Source organism: Lepus europaeus, chromosome 10 (assembly GCF_033115175.1).
Source record: "Lepus europaeus isolate LE1 chromosome 10, mLepTim1.pri, whole genome shotgun sequence".
Taxonomy (NCBI): domain Eukaryota; kingdom Metazoa; phylum Chordata; class Mammalia; order Lagomorpha; family Leporidae; genus Lepus; species Lepus europaeus.
Window position 1 is genome coordinate 25,650,019 of NC_084836.1, and position 19,983 is coordinate 25,670,001.

The 19,983-nt window shown below is 40.4% G+C and overlaps 1 protein-coding gene across 2 annotated transcripts in view; it reads left to right on the plus strand.

Annotated features, from left to right (window-relative positions):
- FGD6 (FYVE, RhoGEF and PH domain containing 6) overlaps window positions 1-19,983 on the plus strand; it is a 145,577-nt gene that overhangs the window by 82,053 nt on the left and 43,541 nt on the right. For both annotated transcript variants that reach the window (XM_062203114.1, XM_062203115.1), the window contains exons 6-8: window positions 7,394-7,545; window positions 8,288-8,444; window positions 10,321-10,408. In XM_062203114.1, the coding sequence (XP_062059098.1) occupies window positions 7,394-7,545; window positions 8,288-8,444; window positions 10,321-10,408 (397 nt within the window). The remainder of the gene's footprint in view (window positions 1-7,393; window positions 7,546-8,287; window positions 8,445-10,320; window positions 10,409-19,983) is intronic.

Here is a 19,983-nt window from a genome sequence, read left to right on the forward strand (position 1 = left end):
CTTTATTCTAATTATATTTCAGCAAACTATTAAGATTTAACAAAAGAGAGGTACAAAGTAGAGGAAACAATAGTAAAGCAATTGAAGTGAAAATTTACTTATGTGATATAATTATTCACATCATAAATTAAACTTAATTGCAAAAAATGGAAGGCTCACAAAATATATACCTGTTTTTGGCTCTGCGAAGAGTATCATTATTCTTGGGTTTCCTTTTAATAAGTATATACGAACATGAAAAGGAGGTTACACTTCTGGGTGATTCACATTTACCAGATGTTGCCTTTGTGCTCTCTACTTGGTCCAGTGGAAACATGGAGGCCTAATTCCTGTGTAGAAAATCTCCAACTTTAGAAACATTTTCTTAAAAACTTAACATTACTAATTCATATTGAGAAAGTTTTCCTCGGAGGTAGTTTCTCATATTAGTACTGGACTATATTATAAGTTCTGTTTTGTAATTAACTTTTCAAAATTGATAACACATATTGGGGCTGGTGTTTGGCATAGTGAATAAGATGTCCCTTGGGAACCCACATCTCATATTGGAGTGTCTGTATTCCAGCTTCCTGCTAATATGCACTGGGGATGGGGGTGGGGGACAGCAGGTGATAGCTCAAGTATTTGAGTCTCTACCATGCATGTGGGAGTCCCAGATTAAGTTCCTGGCTCCGGGCTTTGGCCTGGCCCAGCCTCAGCTGTTGAAGGCGTTTCAGAAGTGAATAATATGGAAGAATGTTCTTTTATCTGCCTCTCTCTCTCTCTCACTCTCCCTTTTTCTGTCTCTGTCTCTTGCCTCTTCAATAAATTTTTAAGAACACATTGCTGTCTTAAAGTTACTTCGTGTTCTACTGAATACGCCGTCTTTTGAGGCCTGGGCACTACTTTGTTGTCCTTTAGTCTCTGTTTGGGAAGACTCCTCCTAGCTTATGTTGACCTGGCTACCAAAGCCCCGCTTCGAGCAGCCTGGTTCCTGTGCAGAGGGCTGTCCTCCCTGAACGAAGCTGATTGTTAGGAGCCCCTTTGTCGTACTGCTGAGGTGTTTCCTCATCTTGGTTTGGTATTTCCCTCTCTTCACATGCTTTGTTTCAAGAGTCTTTCCAAGGTTCTTTCTTCTCTTTCCAAGGATCGAGGGGCTTGTGGGTCTTAAAAAATGTTCATGTGATCATTTAAATTAACCAAAGCTCCTTTAACTTATAAATGGCCTACTGAGTGTTCCCTATGTGCCTTGCCAACTCTTAACCATGCTGGATTACCTATTATAATCCTTACAACAACCCTATCAAATAGATGTTGTTTCTGTTTGTTAAATGAAGAAAGTAAGCTTCAAATGTAACCCATTGCTAAATGACAAAGTCAGATTTTGACATCCAGTTTGAGCCCTTTAACTCAGTGGTTGTTTATAAAATGATTAAAAATTATTTCTAGAAATCTCTACTATACTGGATAGGATATAGTGTATCCTTGGGTATATTATTACCTTGCTTTCAGAATTCTTTCGGTTGCCCTGGAAACCAGAGAAATTCTAATTTTTCAGTTACTAAATATGAAAATGAAGCCAAATTTTGGTCGCTTGGGATATATTATTCTGATGTTTAATAATGTTATAAAAGGAAGTTGAAAACTTGGGACAAAGGATGAATTTCAGTCATGTTTAACACAGCTTTGTATTCATGATTATGCATGATATCACCAGGTCTTCACACATTAAGAAGGAGGAATAATTTCATTGGAAAAATATTTTCATTTAAAAAAATAAACTGTTGGCTGGCACCGCGGCTCAATAGGCTAATCCTCCACCTGTGGTGCCAGCATACCGGGTTCTAGTCCCGGTCGGGGCACCGGATTCTGTCCCGGTTGCCCCTCTTCCAGGCCAGCTCTCTGCTGTGGCCCAGGAGTGCAGTGGAGGATGGCTCAAGTGCTTGGGCCCTGCACCCCATGGGAGACCAGGAGAAGCACTTGGCTCCTGCCTTCGGATCTGTGCAGTGCGCCGGCCACAGCGCGCCAGCCGAGGCGGCCATTGGAGGGTGAACCAACGGTAAAGGAAGACCTTTCTGTCTGTCTGTCTCTCTCTCTCACTGTCCACTCTGCCTGTCAAACAAAAATAACTAAATAAAAAATAAACTGTTGATATAGGGACTTTCCCTCTCTACTTTTATTTGATAGTTTCACATTCATATCTTCATATTTATCATAGCTCTTTGGCCTTAGCAGCTGCTTTACTTTTACCCACTGCAAAGTGTCATTCATGTGTACAGAAAGCCCTAGGTGCTAAGCTCCGTATCTGTCCATATATCCATTTAGGTTTTGTAATTTTCTGTGTAGTGATGGTGGTTAAGTAATGCCCTCAGGTCAGGAAGCCCAGTCTAGACAACTGTTAATTAAGTCACCTACTCCTATTTGGCCCTGGAGATATGAATCCTGACCTAGTAAACAAGGCCATTTGTTTCAAGCTTCATTGCCTCAAGCTGTTCATACATATTTGATTTTATTTGCATTGATTTTTGCTTAGGTCCTCCCTAAATGCTCAGAGCTGACAAGGCTAGTATGTAAATACCTCATTGTGATTAAAGATCAATTTAATATTGATGTAGTTCTTATTTATAGATTTTGGGGGAATTATTAAGAATAATATTATGATATGCTTTATCATTCAGAGACCTATTGTTGTCTCTAAGAATTTTAGCTTGAAAAAGCTTTGAATTATTACAACTAGAAAGGTAACGGTGGGACTTATTGCTTTGATTCAGTTTTGTATACGGCATCTTTGGTGAGTTTTATGTTATAAAGGCTAAAGTATATATAGTTCATACCTAAAGAATCTGTGTCTTGCCTAACATTGTTTTAAAACATGTATTCTTTTTGAAACTTTCAAAAGATATATCTACTTACTTTGAAAGAGTTACAGAGAGAGAGAGAGAGAGAGAGAGAGAGAGATCTTCCATCTGCTATTTCACTCCTCAGATGGCTGCAACAGCCAGGGAGCCAGGAGCTTCCCATGTAGCAGGGGACCAAACACTTGAGCCACCTACCCCAGTTTTTCCCATGTCATTAACAGGGAATTGTGGAGCAGGTGGAAGATGAATTGACACCCATATTGATGCCCACAAAGCAAGTGGTAGCTTTACCTGCTGTGCCACAACACAGGCCCCAGGCCTGACATTTTTACCCACTAGTTCTCCCCCATGCCTTTTATTCTAATTACCCAGCATTTCCAGCGTGAAAAACAAAGCAAAACAACCTCTGGATCTAATTTGTTAAATGCTAGTCCTGCTGACTTGCATCCTCACTGGTTAAGGAGGTGTTGGTGAATTTAGATTGTTCTACCCCAAAATAGCTTTGCCTCTGGCTCATCACACTTTCCCAAATTATCCTGGCTGTTAACATTTAGAAAAAGAACCAGGCATATTTTGTAATCAGCCTTTTTTATAAAGAAAAAAAATTACCTCCTTCTAATGGCACTAGTTTTGGCAATGGTTGAGGTTCTTGAAGAGCTGAGAAGTTAAAGATTCTGTGTGTGGTTCCTGTGTGTATTAGTTACATCTGCCGTGGGGCCAGAGCACATGGCTTTCAGGGAATGGTGACCCAGGAGGTGAGGGCATAAAACGGGCAGAAGTTACTGTATGTGATTGTGGAAGCCATGCATTCCAAGTGGAGCTCTTGGAGACAGTTGCCATGGCCTGAGGGAAGCAGTGCCCCTTACAGTATTCAGAAATGTTCCATAAGAACCAGTAACAGTCTTAGTGTAGTGTTTAAGAAAAAGGTTTTGATGGCACTTATTAAAACACGGCAAGGAAAACTTCATTCAGGACAGTCACCAGAGGCTCAGAGACTACTGCAGTGGGATTCTGTAGAGGGCAAGAGAGATTAGGCTCAATTCCAAATATAGCGTGGACAAATGGGAATTGTATAGCTAAGGGACAAAGTTGGAATTGGTGGATGAAGATTTCCAAGAGGACACATGAGTGGTGAAGGGGGATTCTGGCTAAACTGACAACTGCTGAGCACAGGCCAGGGTGCTCAGACTTCATCTGGACGATGAGGAGCCAAGTGGGAGGCTTCTTGCTGAACCTCTGCTTTACAAGGAAGTGAGGAAGTGCACAAATGGGCCTAAGAAAAGGGTTAGGAACCTGACTTGCTTGGTCAAAGACTCTGTCAAGTGCTTGCATAAAATAATAACTCTTTGAGTCTTATGCATATAGATGTTCTAAGTTCCTATAATCTTTATTTATTTTTTTAAAGATTTATTTATTAATTTCAAATTCAGAATTACACAGAGAGAGGAGAGACAGACAGGGAGAGAAAGAGAGAGAGATCTTCCATCCAATGGTTCACTCCCCAAATGGCTGCAACGGCTGGAGCTCTGCTGATCCAAAGCCAGGAGCCAGGAGCTTCTTCTGGGTCTCCCACATGGGTGCAGGAGCCCAAGGACTTGAGCCATCTTCTACTACTTTCCCAGGCCATAGCAGAGAGCTGGATCAGATATTGAGCAGCCGGATCTCCAACCGTTGCCCGTCACCCATATGGGATGCCGGTGCTTCAGGCCAGGATGTTAACCCACTGTGCCACAGTGCCATCCCCAACTCTTTAGCTTTTAGACTTCTATTTTATTCTGACCTATTGCAATTTAATAAAAAAGACACCATAGATTCTCAGTTCATCCAGAGCTACCTACAAACATCTAGTACTGGAAAAAGTCATGTTTGCCTACTATATGATAAAGGCCTCCCCGTCTTTGGTGGCCATCTGACTGGTCAGCTCAGTGTGGATTTGGCTGGTCTCTATTAAATGTGTCTTAAATAAACAAGTTCCCTTTTTGGCAGTGGTGGAAGACATGGAATGCAGAGTCTGGCAAAACTGGATCCTTAAGTTACTCACTATCTGACATCTACTGTCCCTGCCATGGCTGAGGAAATACCCTCCAACTGGAAAACAAGTTATCTAGCTGCCAAGGGACAAACAGTCATCCCGTATTTAACCAGAAGAAAGGGCAGTGCTTATTGCTTTGCTGAGCTAGGAACTCTTGCATCTGAATTACTGAATCACTATCACTAAACTGACTTTAAACACACCCCCCCACACACACACACACAGCAGCTGTTTAATTGTTATGATCTGAATACATTTACAACTGAGGTAGTCATCCTAATATGTAAATATATCCTATAGCTCTTTCTGATAGCCGACAGTCTAATGACTTTCAAAAGTGTTAAGTATCTCGATTTTCTCTTAGTAAATAAATGAGTGTTGATTGAAGCAAGCTGTTAGGAGATGGAATTTGGCCCAGATCCAATTGGTTTCTGGAAATGTTTAGTGTTGCTTTCTGGGTGGAGCATATACAGATTACACACCCTAATTTTTAATCAACAATGCAACTTAATTCTTTAGTCACTGGTATAAGTAGTTAGTTCTTTTGAGCTAAGGTGACATGGACCAATACAGGTTGTCACAGGTACTGAGTCCTAAGTGAAGGATTTTTAAAAAAATGGTTTGACTTATCTAAAATAGCAATGCATTAGAAAAGAATCTTTTCATGTACTTTTAACTTATACATAAGGTTTTCTGACTTGAACACGTGTGAGACGTATTCATGGTTACTACATATATGTTGTGGACAGGGGTGAAGGAATGGGGGATGGGGAGGGGAGAATGGTGTCTTTCTTTGTTTGGTGTGCCTAGTGAATTCTGGAAGGAAAAGTGTTGGAAATAAAGATCAAGGGCAGTAAAGCCAAGGAAAGAGTCATTATATCCAACCTTTGCTTTAGGGTTTTAATTAAAATTGCAGTTCCTAAGAAGGAAGGAATCTTTGTTTTTGAGTCTTGAGGACTCTGAAACTGTTTTACTTACATATTGAGGCCTACCCCAAGGGACAATGGGATCTAAGCATAATATCTTCTACACCACCCTTTGCAAGTCCTCTGGAGTGATAAAGTTTGCTGTCAGCAACCTACGCTAAAATATGCTACAAGTAGTCTTATAGGTAACAACAGATGGAAAATAATATGTGAGTTTTTTTAATCTGTGAAAAGTGTCAATTTTGGTGAAGTTATTGGGAGGTTTGCTGGAAGGAAGGGAGAATTTACAGTTTAGAGTTAATGTTTTAGTTCATCCTGTAAGCAAATGCATTGCAAAAATTTTTATTTGTACTGTATAATTAGAGTCTCATAAAATTAATGTACTTACTTAGCAGGTGAGGAAAATGAGGCTAGCCCAAGGCAACACAGGAAACTAAGCACAAGAGCTTGGATTCAGGAATCTGATTATCAGGCACTGCTTCCTTCCACATCTCACCTAGAATGCTCTAGTTGTTGGAAAAAGATTCCTGAAAGTGATAGAGGGACTGCTGCATCCAGAGAAAAATTAGCTAAAAACCTTTTTTTTTTTTTTTTTTTTTTTTTTTGACAGGCAGAGTGGATAGTGAGAGAGAGAGACAGACAGAGAGAAAGGTCTTCCTTTTTGCCGTTGGTTCACCCTCCAATGGCTGCTGCGGCCGGCGCATCGTGCTGATCCGAAGCCAGGAGCCAGGTGCTTCTCCTGGTCTCCCATGCAGGTGCAGGGCCCAAGCACTTGGGCCATCCTCCACTGCCTTCCCGGGCCATAGCAGAGAGCTGGCCTGGAAGAGGGGCAACCGGGATAGAATCCGGTGCCCCAACCGGGACTAGAACCCGGTGTGCCGGCGCCACAAGGTGGAGGATTAGCCTGTTAAGCCACGGCGCCGGCCAGCTAAAAATATTTTGCGGGACTTTAAAAATAAGTGGTTTGTGTTCATAGGATGGAACTGGAATAACTTTAAAGACAGGAAAACAGTTTCCAGACACCTTCTTAGTGTAATAGCCAAGTTTGGAAATCAAACTCAGAGGTAAATGAAGTACCAAAGTCTGTTTTAATTTTTAATTTATTTGAGAGGAAAAGAGAGAGCACTGTCCTGTTGACTGGTTCACTCTCCAAAGGCCCGTAATGGCCAAGGTAGAACTGTGAATTGTATCCAGGTCTCCCAAGTATGTGGCGGGAAACCAACCACTTGAGCCGTCACTACTGCCTCTCAGGAGTAGGGGTTCCAGGAAACTGGAATTGGAAACAGCCAGAACTTGAACCCAGGCACTCTGATATGGGGTGCAGGTGTCCCAACGGGCATCTTAACTGATGGGCAAAACAGCTGCTCTCATAATCTCTTTTAAGAATCAAGTATCCACCTCAACTACTGTATAGTATTTTAAGTTACTTTTCTGTCTAGGTGAGTAGAGTGTGAGGTAGGAAGAAGTGAGTACTTTTGTAATTCTGAAAATAGCACTTTGCAGTTTATATCATTTTAGGGAAGAAGGCAACTCAGGGAAAAGTTTTTTTATCAGGTTGTGTGTGTATGTGTTGTTTTTCCTGCCCTGGATGATAACAGGACTTCCGGAACGCAGTAGCTCATGCTTCCAGGCAACTTGGGAAAGCGGTGATAGAGGACCGGATTTTAAACCAGATCCTATACTACTTGCCTCAGCTGTATGAACTCAACCAGGATCTTCTGAAGGAACTGGAGGAAAGAATGTTGAACTGGTAAAGCTGAGCTGAGATCTGTTCATTTGTCAAGTTTCCAATTTTTGATGAAGCCATCAGAGCTCCTGCATGTGACAAAGAGGTGTTCCTTACATCGAGTGGCTTCAGCATAGTGAATCCACTTAGCACTTACCTGTAGATTGATTATTTTGGATGGCCAAAATTCATGGCTTTGGCACACTGAGCTCATACTATAGCTTTTTTTTTTTTTTTAAAGATTTATTTATTTATTTATTTGAAAGTCAAAATTACACAGAAAGAGAGGGAGAGGCAGAGAGAGAGAAAGAGAGAGGTCTTCCATTTGCTGGTTCACTCCCTCAATTGGCTGCAACGGTTGGAGCTGTGCCGATCCGAAGCCAGGAGCCGGGAGCTTCTCCTGGATCTCCCATGTGGGTGCCCCTGGAGCCTTCGTACACCAAGATAAGGAGTTTATCGCGATCCTAAACACAGCAGAAGGCTATTGGAAGTCATACATTAGGATGTTTTTTAGACTTCCTGCACTGACAAATGGGATGAAAGAGACAAAAATGGAACCAGGAAGACCAGTCAGAGGGCTGGCAGAGTCCAGGCAAAATAAGAGGGTAGAAATGTGAAGAGTAGGCCTTCTGGGAAATACCTTAAAGGAAGAGAAAAAAGAAATGAGCTGATGGCTTGGCTGTGGGTTTTGCTCATTATTGGATGTGTTTTAGACACAATACTAACTCTCTTTTTATATTTTTGTGTATCTCTTCTCTGTCCATAGGACTGAACAACAAAGAATTGCTGATATCTTTGTAAAGAAGGGACCATATCTAAAAATGTATTCCACATATATCAAAGAATTTGATAAGAATATAGCTTTGCTGGATGAGCAGTGCAAGAAAAATCCAGGTTTTGCTACAGTTGTTAGAGAATTTGAGGTATTTGTTGCCATCTAATGTTAAGCATTTCCTTTTCTTTCTTATTTTGAAGCTTTAATAATTTGCGTTCATTGAAAACAAAAAAGGTATTAAAATATAATCCCTTCTAAATATCAAAGAAGGAATTGAACAAATTAAATCATGCAAATTCAAAAAGTACACAAAATTTAATTTTGAAGATCTATTACTGCACATTGGAATATTTTGGCTTGAAAGCTATTATTTCGATAGGACTTTTTTTTTTAATTGGGGTAAAATAACATAATGTAAACTTAGTCTTTTAACAACTAACTCATAATGATGGATGGGAACTAGAATTTGTTTCCCTTTAAATAAAGAGCAGTTTTAGTGTCAAAGTTAAAAAAATTTAATGTGTGTAAAATCATACTATAATGATTACTATAACATTAATTAAAATTATATAAAAATAGGAATTATATGTTTATAGCATGTATCAGCCAAGAGCTTTGTGTTTTGACTCAAAACACTCAAAAATAGCTACAAGGCTAAATTGATTAGGGATACAGTGGTACAACAGGATTTAAAAATTAGTTTGCAACTACAATTTCCATTTAAGTCCACTCTACCATTTTGCAGTAACATTTGGGCTTACCGTATTTTAGTACTTAACTTCTCTGTTTTGAAACTGAAAAGTCAGTGAATTTCAGCTATATAAAATTAGAATGGAGGATTTTTTAAATACTGTGGTATTGCTGGTTTATAATTCATGCAGTAGACATATAATCACACATTCAAATCATTTGTAGCTCCTTCCCTCCCCCACCTTTTATTGGTTCTTTCCTCCCCTTCTTGATGTCTCTATACCATCAAAAAACAAAGTATGATGTAGCTATGGTAAGTGATGACTGACCCAGGTTTCAGTCTCTGTCTGGTAGTCCTGTTGCCTTCGCAGCAAAAAAAGGCTAACACAGGGAGATGGTGCCTGTATGAAAGATGCCTTTGGCATGCACTCATTATCATTTTCTAATATTCTGTGTAGCAGACAGTGGTTGTGCATATTTTAGAAAAAGGTGACAGTCTGAAGAAATCTGAAATAAAAGCTCTTACCCACCCAGCTGGCTGTGAAAGAAGTATAAGACACTGTCTGTTAGTGTGCAGAGCCATTTTTGACTTGGCCATTTTGATGTCACTTCACTGTAAACTCTTGGGTTGGAGCCTGGGGTTGAAGCTCACAAATGGGTAGAGATGTCTGTTTTCCATACTACGGCAAAGAACTTAGAGGCAGAATCAGATATCTCTGTGCTTAAATCAAAATGTGGTTCCACAATCAAATGTTGCAATATGCACTGTGATTTGGGGGCTTTTATAAGGCTGTTTATCCTAAAAACAGTTTTATATCCTTCTGACTTGTTAAAGAAGGAATTCTTAACTTAAAATGGCAGCTTTTCAGGTTACCTTTAATTTTTGCTTTCTATCACTCAATTGTTACTGACCACCAGGCTCTGATTATTGGAGTGCAATTCCTAGCAGTTTTATTTCTGCCACTTTATGTTGGGGTCATTGGGACTGTCTTGTATGTACGGGCAGATGCTCTGAGTAGAGCTGCTGAGCAGGGCCCCCTCAACCAGCCTAGAATGCTGACTCTGGCCACCTCGATCTGACAGAGCTGTGAACAAGTTCTCCCCAGGAGCAAGTGACATCAGAGATGGACCTACAGAAGAGAATGGGTCTGGTGGTGAATCTGGCTGTGGTTTCATTCTCAGTATAACGATTGTGCCTTAAAATAAAAGGGAACTTTTCTAGGAGTCCCCTCCAGAGTTGCTGCTGGCTGTTGGTAGAGTTTGGCACCGGAGCACATACAGCCTGGATCCCTCGCTTCCTAGTTGCGTTTAAGTTGGATGTCCTCTCCTTTCAGATGAGCCCTCGCTGTGCTAATCTGGCTGTCAAGCACTACCTGCTCAAGCCGGTTCAGAGGATCCCCCAGTATAGGCTGCTGCTGACAGGTAGGCTTCTCCAGCAGTTTCCCAACCATCCAGCTCTTATTGCCCTTGTAAAACTGCCTCTCCCAAGAATTCCTCTCTTTCTATCACTCCAGTAACCACTTTGCCTGGTATGTGGACTTATAGGTTGCTTATGCCCCTCACATAGACTTTTCTTGAACTGAACTGCAGTGAGTTCTCTGAACCTTCCTGTGAGTATTCTTACCATCCCAGTTCCACATCCCTGCATCATTTTACCTGCCTCATATTATTAATCTCAAGAAGATATTTTCCCAACTGCTTGGGGGTGGGGTTTAAAGAACCACTCCCACATACATGTATACATAGCATTGTCATGGTCCTAGTTACTCATTGAAGAGGGTTGTTATATGGAATGATTAACAAGCTAAATGTTGACAGTATATAGAATAGTGCTTTGATCATAAAAATAAGTTCTGAATTGGTATTTTCTGCTCTTAGTAGTAGTAGTAGTAGTAGTGTCATTATTATTTTGTTGTCATTGTTATTATTTGTATCTTCTACTATACTGTAAGTACACAGCCTTGTCTCCCTAGTTTACTGCTGTACAGTGGGGAAAAAAACATACAGCAAAGAAAAAAGGATGTGATTTTCCATATGCTGTGCTCAGGGTTTTATATGTATTTGCTTCTTTATTTTTATTTTTTCTAATCCATGTTTATTTACCTTCATTTTATTTGAAAGTCAGAGAGACTGAAGGAGAGGGGTCCTCCATTTTCTGGTTCATTCTCAAAATGCCCACAAGAGCCAGGGCTAGGCCAGTCCAAAGCCAGGAGCCCAGAACTCAGTGGATCGCCTGCATGAATGGCAGGGGCCAAGTTAAGCTATCATTGGCTGCCTCCCAGGGTATGTGTCAGCAGGAAGCTAAGTCCAGGACTTGAACCAGGCACTCTGATATAGGATGCAGGCTTCCTAAGTGACTACCACTGTGCCAAGTGCCTGCCCCTACATGGTTATTTAAATCCTCATCATAGCCATGTGAATATCACAATGTTATTTTTATAGAGAGATAACACATTTATTATTTTTTAATCTTTATAGAGATTAAATGATTTCTCAAAAATGACTATAGTTTCAGTACCAAGTATAGTATCCAACACAGACTACTAGATCCTTGGAAATACTTGTTGAAATGTATTGAATATACAGTAGCAATAGACATTTGTAGTGTGCATTAAAAATTGTATTAAGGAGCAGACATTGTGGTGCAACAGGTTAAGCTGCTGCCTGGGATGCCAGTTCAAGTTCTGGCACCTCTGCTTCTGATCCACCTTCCTGCTGGTGCATCCTGAGAAACAGTGGACGATGGCTCAAATGCTTGGGCCTTTGCCACTCACATCGGAGACCCAGATGGAGTTCTGGGTTCCAGGTGTGGCTGATGGGTTGGAGAATGGACCAGCAGATAGAAAATCTTTCTCCCTGTTTCTCTCTTTCTGTCATTCTCTAATTTTTGCCCTGCCTTTCAAATAGATGAAATAAAGAAATACACAAAAATTTTAAAAATTTTATTGACATGCCCACACAACTTTAAAGCCAATCTGTTATAATTTATGTAAACAGATTTTTAGGTACTTGCGTCCTATTAGTGACCTCAGGAAGTGGTGTCCATGGCTTTCTCTTTAATTTAATCACTTTGGTGCTAGGTGAATCATAGAAAACCAGCATTTTTTTCATTTCCTTTTAGATAAAAACTTCAGGCCTTCCAAGGTTGCCTAGCAAAAGACAGAAGAATCCTGATAAGGAAGACTTGCCTTTCAGTCCCAGGACCTGTGGCCCCTCTGTGTGACAGGTTCTTAAATTGACTTTCTGACTGTAAATCAGGCACTAGGTTTCTCTTAGGAATAACAGATGAAGCAAATGAAATAATTCGAGGATATCCTATTCGTCTGTACTTAGATTTAGAATGCACAGGACAAAAAGAAGTACTGACATGCATGTTGTGTTTTTGCTGGATAAATTCAATGCTCCATTGTAAACCAGGTACTGAATAGCTTAGGATATTTCCACAGCTGTTGAATGAGGTACGGTTTGTAGTGGCCAAAGACAACTATGATTTAAAACATGAGAAAGATGCAGTGAGATTCTGAGATTTCAGTGTAAAAATATTTTTCCCACATTAAGACTGATCTAAATAGTAAAAATGTATACATATGTTTAATTAAGATTCCATGTTGAATTTGTTTTTGATTGAGAAGTGGTAAAACGGCAAAAGCAAGCTTCAAAAATTGTATTTAAGAAAACAGATTTCATTTCTTTTATAAAACCATTATTGTGTGGTTGGAGTTATTTTTAGTTTTGAGCTGCCTTTTGTTTATCCTTAAGCCAGTTTCCCGTCTTTTTTTACATATTTGCTTGTTTACTTATTTATTTGAGAGGTAGAGAGAGAGAGATGCATTTACTGGTTTGGTCCCCAAATGCCAGCAACAGCTGGAGTTGGGGCTGAAGCTAGGCCAGGCTGAATTCTGGAGCCAGAAACTCAGTCCAGGTCTCCACTGTATGTAGCAAGAACCCAGTTACTTGAGCTATTATTGCTGTCTCCAAAGTTCTGTATCAACGTGAAGCTGGAGCCAGGAGTCAGAGGCAAGTGTCCAGTCCAGGCATTTTACAATGGGGTTTGAACTCTGAACCACTAGACCGACGTTCGCCTCTCCCCTGTTTCTCCAAGTTGAAAATCTTCCTAATAAGTGATGTACAGGACTTCACAGATAGAAGACCGTTGGTAATTGTGGATTTGCTGGTGGGGGGACGATGATGAGTATTTTATTTGAGATCATAAAGTCCAAACGAAACTGAGAAACAACATAGACTTTGCATTCATCGTCCATGACTTTTCTTTCATGAATTTGAATCCTTTCATTCCTCCAAGCCTGACCTGAAATCTTTGTTCTCTTTGAAGCCGTACCTGATGACTCCAGTTCTCCTTGACCCTTGGTGTCAGTGCTGTATGACTTAGCAGATGTTTATGGGATATACTGTGATTTTGCTATTTATGTAATTTGAAGTATTGATTCCTTAATTTGATTATAAATTCCTTGCATCTCATGTCTATAATTCAGTACAAACCTCCTCGGCCCCCCAACCCCCACAAATTTCTATCAGTTTTAGAGACCTTGAAGCTTTGCAGACAGTAATTTGGGTTGGCTTTAAGCTAGGGTTTTGGCATTTCATTAGCCAAAATGTTTTTAGCTCAAAGAACAACCTTGAGACAAAGAATTTCAAAGATTTGAAGTAATCTGGGACTGGTATCTCCTCCTAAAAACGAAGGCACATCTGAAATGGTAATGGTGCAATGAGTTAGGACGCCACCCGTGACTCAGCATCCTATAACGAAGTGCCAGTTCGAGTCTGGCTCCTCCACTTCCAATTTAACATTCCTGTTAATATGCCTGGGAAGGCAGTAGAGGATGACCCAAGTACTTGGGCCCCTGTCACCCACATGGGAGACTCAGATGGAGTTCCTGGCTCCTGGGTTTGGCCTGGCCCAGACCTGTATAAGTGTGGCCATTTGAGGAGTGAATCAGTGGGTAGAGATCGCTCTTTCTCTGTCTCACTCAGCCTTTCAAATAGATAATCTTTTAAAAAAAGAAAAGGATAAAGCCCTGCCCAAGATGATACAAATCATATTAATTGAAACCATTAATGGTTGTATAATCCTAGGGATATGTGAAGATCACTACTAAGAGATTGTTTTATATTTCTATTTAAGATTCGGGTTTTTCCAAAACCCATTTCTATAAAGTTCTCATTGTTCTCTACTTTTGCAAAATATTTCTAATGTTGCTATAAAAGTGTCCCTGTCAATGCATTTACATTTTTAGAAGTTGAGTTTTAAGTCTTACATTTGCATATGTTCAAGCTTGTTAATTAACTGAGTCTTTACTGGCTCAAATGATTTAATCCTTTCAACACCCTCTGAAGTAAATACTTCTATTTCTACTTTGGAATCTGGAATAATTCCAAATGCACAGAATGTTCTAGAGTGGAAAGGAGGAGTGAGCCTTTATTTGAGGCAACTCTTGACAAATGTGATTTATTGAATTTCAGGCAGAAAAGGGGAAGTATTCCTGCCTGACTCTTTTGGTAGATCTGTGCCCACCTTGGTTCCTTGGGCAGGGTGGATTGCGAAATACACCAATATGATAGGATGCTTCCTTTTGAAAATGCACATTGCAGTCCTTGCTATTATTCACACAACCATACTGTTGTTTTGCAATGTTGTTGTTGTTGTTACTGGATAATTTGAATCGCTATAGGATATGCTACTTGGGCTATCTCTGTTTTCGTTGCAGTAAAAAAAAAAAAAACCTTCCAACTTAATCCTTAGCAGTATTTTTTTTAAGTTCTACACAAAATAGAATCTAAGAGAATACATGCATTTTTGTAATTAAATGTTTAAGAAAAAAATAATTGAAGCCTAAAAACTTGTAAGTTTTACGTTTGTATTTTCTACTTCGGGCTGGGTCTTTAAATCTGTTTATTGCTCAGATCACTTTGAAGTCAGGAGGAATGGGAATCAGGAAGCAGCAGTGAGGAGGCAGACAGATATTGCTATAGGAACAGCATTAATGTATTACCATTGCTTCTTTCTTTCTTTCTCATCTCTTCAGTGTAGGGACTGTCTTTATTATCTCATCCCAGTATCCGGCATAGATCCTGGCACATGTCAGGAACTCAGTCATCTATAAGGCCTAGGAAATGAATGGATGCTTCTTTTTTTTTTTTTTTTTTTTTTTTTTTTTTTTTTTTTATTTTTGACAGGCAGAGTGGACAGTGAGAGAGAGACAGAGAGAAAGGTCTTCCTTTTGCCGTTGGTTCACCCTCCAATGGCCGCCGCGGTAGCGCACTGCGGCCGGCGCACCGCGCTGATCCGATGGCAGGAGCCAGGTGCTTCTCCTGGTCTCCCATGGGGTGCAGGGCCCAAGAACTTGGGCCATCCTCCACTGCACTCCCTGGCCACAGCAGAGAGCTGGCCTGGAAGAGGGGCAACCGGGACAGGATTGGTGCCCCGACCGGGACTAGAACCCGGTGTGCCGGCGCCGCAAGGCGGAGGATTAGCCTAGTGAGCCGCGGTGCCAGCTGGATGCTTCTTTTTATAAGGTTGAGAGCACTCATGTGGTAGTACAACATTTGATGGATAAATGAATCAATAAATCACAGTTAAGAGAAAGCCTTCTTCCAGTCACTCAGGCACCAAATTATGGAAAAGACTGAAATCCTTCCTGTTCCTCTTGGTTCTGCCCTGGCAGGATCTGCCAGCCAATTTTCCTCCACCTTTGGTTCTCTCTTCCTATTTCCCTGCATTGAAGCAGATCAGGCCCATCTAAATTCACACAGAATGGCCTAATTCTCTTTTCACCACTGATGTTAGTGTTTGTTGCTGTCACTTTCTGTGTAGTATAGCACATTATCACTTAATTTCTCTTCCCAAGACATATTGGAAAAGTTGAAAAATCACTTTTCCACAGCATTAAGACCACTGTTTTGGGGGCAGGTATTTGGCCTACCACTTAAGCTACCATTAAGATTGCCCACGTCCCACCTTGAAGTTGCTGGGTTTGAGTTCTGCCTCTGCTCCAGATTACAGTTTCCTACTAATGTGTGCCCTGGGAGGCAGCTGGTAATAGCTCAAATAGTTGGGTCCCTGCCACATATTTGGGGGGCACACACTGGGAGTTCTGGGCTCCTGGCTTTGGCCTGGCCCAGCCTCTGCCATTGTGGAATTTTGGGTAGTGAACCAGTGGATGGGAACTTTTTCTGTTTATTTCTGTATCTCTACCTCTCAAATAAATACAAATAAGTTAGTTTTCAAAAAATTTAAAAGGACACATTTTATAACCCAGAATTATCCAAACATTAACTTCCTAGCTTCTAGTTATTAGAATTCTCACTCCTCCTGGTATCTTTTCCTTCAAGGTCACATTCTTCCCTCTATATATCACTCACTTGCAAATAATTCTGTTGTAGGCTTTCGGCACAGTGGTTAGGATACTGCTTAGGACACCTCCATTCTATTACAGGATTACCTAGGTTAGAGTCCTGCCTCAAATATTGGTCCCTTTTTCCTGCTAATGCACATCTTGGGAGGCAGCAGGTTATGGCTCAAGTGGTTAGATCCCTGCCATCTCTGAGGGAGACCTGATAGAGCATAACAGCTCCTATATTCAGGTTGGTCCAGCTCTGACTGTTGTAGCATTTGGGAAATAACCTGGTGATATAGATGCCAGCACTTGACATAGCAGTTAACCTGTTAACCTACCACTTGGGACACCCATCCTGTATCAGGGTGCCTGGATTTTGAATTGTAGCTCTGCTATCCATTCCAGCTTCCTGCTGATGAGCACTCTAGGAGAGATCAGAAGATGGCTCAAGTTCTTGGGTCCCTGCCACTCATGTGTAAGGCTTAAGTTGAGTTTTGGGTTCCTGGCTTTAGCTTTGCACAGCCCTGGTTGTTGCAGGCATCTGGGGCATGAAGCAGCAGATGGGAGATATCTCTCTCTCTCTCTCTCTGCCTTTCAAATATATAAAACAAGCAAATAAATAAGTAAAAAAAAATTTCTGTGAGTAAACCCTGAGCTGGACATGTGGCTTCAGTGTCTAGATAGCGTAGCTGTGGCCCCTGCCTTGGTGGAGCTTCCAAGTCTTCCTGGTCTTACTTGCTCCTTGAGGCTGTACCAAACACTCAGAAAGGCGCTGAGCTCTTCTTAATTCCTAAAATTTACATCGATCTTGCCATGGTTTTGTGATTAGATATTTAAATAACCTAGTTATTCCGTGGGTTTACGTCATTTCTTATCATTTAGATCGTAAATCCATTAAAGCAAAGGCAGGCTAACTCACGTAGCAATCACAAGAGATATTTATTCATGTTGAATGAGCATAGTCTGTTAATTTTTTCATTTTCTAAGGGTACTGTGTGTGTTTGAAGATCTTTTGTGCACATAAAAATGTATAATATTATTTTAAAAGTCCTCTTTCACCTTCTAACCCCGACAAATGACTTTTATAGATCCTTTTTAAATTTTTTCTCTCTACCTGTGTTGTATGTTGTGTAATTTATTTTCAATGCAAAGACTTTTTTGTGAAAAGTTATCACATTAGTGTTGAAAGATGTTGAATCAATGAGGATCATGGCAAAGAAAATATAATGAAAAATAAAATTGAAAATTCCTCTGAGAAATCTTTTCCACATTTATATTTAGAAGAAGCAGTGCTTTGAACTTTGATTAGATATGAATCAGTTTCTTTGATCCGGTTCAAAATGTTTATGTTGTATTAAAGGTTTCTTTAACAACCTAATTTTTTTTCTGTAGTCTTTGCCTTATTTTTGGGATGCTATTAGAATTCCAGGATTTCCCATGTTGGTAGAAAATAGGATATTCAAAACATCTGTTACAGTGTTCTGAAGCTATAAATTTGACCTGTGAATAGGCTAATGAGCTGATTTTAAAAATATCAGAGTTAAATTAATGAATAACTCAGAAAAGCCCTTACTAAAACATGAAACTTCTGTTTAGCAAGTATCTGCTTTAAAACCCAGATTTAATATGTACATCAAGTCATTCTAACTTAAGGGGAAGAAGTTGGATTTCAAAGAGGGGGACGGGGGATGGGGACTTTTCTGGATCCCAGCCAAGTAATTTAGTTTCTGACAAATCCAAAGGCCCTGATGGAATTCTGTCTTGTGAAACGGAGGTATGATGATATTCAGAAGTCTGCTGTAATGAGCTCAGCTCTTGTGCTCTTGTAGTTTCTTTTTAGTTGGAGTTAAGTGAACAAGGTAGTTTGAAAAGATGGTTTACATACGTTATATCTGTGAACTGTTTTATTACTGTGGAAAACTTGAGAGTATAAACAGTAAGCATATTTTGCCTACCTATTGTATTACCTTAGAGCTTCCAAATGTAATCTCACTAGAGAACAGAAGTTCTTAAGCTTTTTGTGCCTGAATCCCTCTGGCAGTCTGACAAAGCCTATGGTCTCCTCAGAATAACTTTTTTTTTTTTTTTTTTTTTAATTTGCAAGGCAGAGCAACTGAGAGAGGGAGAGATGGAGAGCTTCTGTCTACTAGTTTACTCCCCAGATGATCTCCAAGGCCAGGGCTGAGCCAGGCTGAAGCCAGGAGCCAGAAACTCTGGGGTCTCCCTTGTGGGTGGCAGGGGCACAAGTATTTGAACCATCATCTGCTGTCTTCCAGGCACTTTAACAGGGAGCTGGATCTGAAGGGGAGCAAGTAGGGCTTGAACTGGCACTTATATATGGGATGCCAGTGTTGTGAGTGGCAGCTGAACCCACTGTGCCGCAATACCTGCCCAGATAATTTTTTTAATGTTGTAGAATAAAATGCATACAATTAGAAGGAAAATCAACTGAGCTGAAATACAGTCATTAAAACATTTTAGTTTAAAGGATTTTATTTATTTATTTGAAAGGCAGAGTTATAGAGAGAAAAGAGAGAAGGAGATCTCCTATCTGCTGATTCACTTCTTAAATGGCCACAACAGCTGGGACTGGGTCAGGCCAAAGCCAAGAACCTGAAACTCCATCAGGGTCTCCCATTTGGATGCAGAGGCCTAAGGACTTGGTCTGTTTTCCTCTGCTTTCCCAGGCACATTAGCAGGGAACTGGATCAGAAGTGGAGCAGGCAGGATTCAAACTTGCACTCATATGGTGTGCAGGTATTGCAAACAGTGGCTTAGCTGGTATTGCAAACAGAGGCTTAGCCTGCTGTGCTACAGTGCTGGCCCCTAAAATATTTTTGAGTATGACATGTGGTATGTGTACTCCACTTGTACTGCTTTCAATAACATCTGGTGGCAGATATAATAACTACCACAGTTTTGTAGTATTGAGAGTAAACAGTATTTTGGGATGTCTGCTATAATCATAATGTGCTATGAAAATATCTGTGATTTCTGTGGTATTGTCACACGTATTGCTGATACTGTTGTGGTTTGCTGCCTACATTTGTGATAGAAAGAAGCTTTATTTCACTTAGAGGTTAGTGAAAATAGAATTTGTTTTCGCCCATCCAAGATTGCAGATACCCTGAATTCTGCTCGTAGACACTATTATAAAGCCATTCTTTTTTTTTTTTTTTTCTTTCCTGAGTGCAGATTTGACCCAGATTCCCTGGACCACATGCCTCTATTGCTGGAACTTGTCTTGGCAAAGTTCTAGCAAGCAGAATCTGTTGCTAAAGAGTTTCCCTCACAGTTTTTGTCAGAATCAGTAGCTCACATTAGGCACTGTTCCAGTTGGAGAAAACACTGAAATTCGTTTCAACTTGAACCTGCTTTGATGCTTATATTTGCCTTATTCTTCACTAGGCCCTTGGGTAGTAAAATATGCTTATATTCCTGAATCTAAATTTGCTCTTTGTTGATAGGGTGCTGTGCACTAAATATGAATAAGAGCTTCTTGAAGTAGGGCATGCCTGTGCCAAGACCGTTTCTGTACACTTAAGATTCTCACTTGATAAACAGGCAGCCTTAACAATTGGAAAATACATCCACTGAGAGTCTCAGCCAAGTCAAAATAACGGATGTTTGCTATCATTAAGA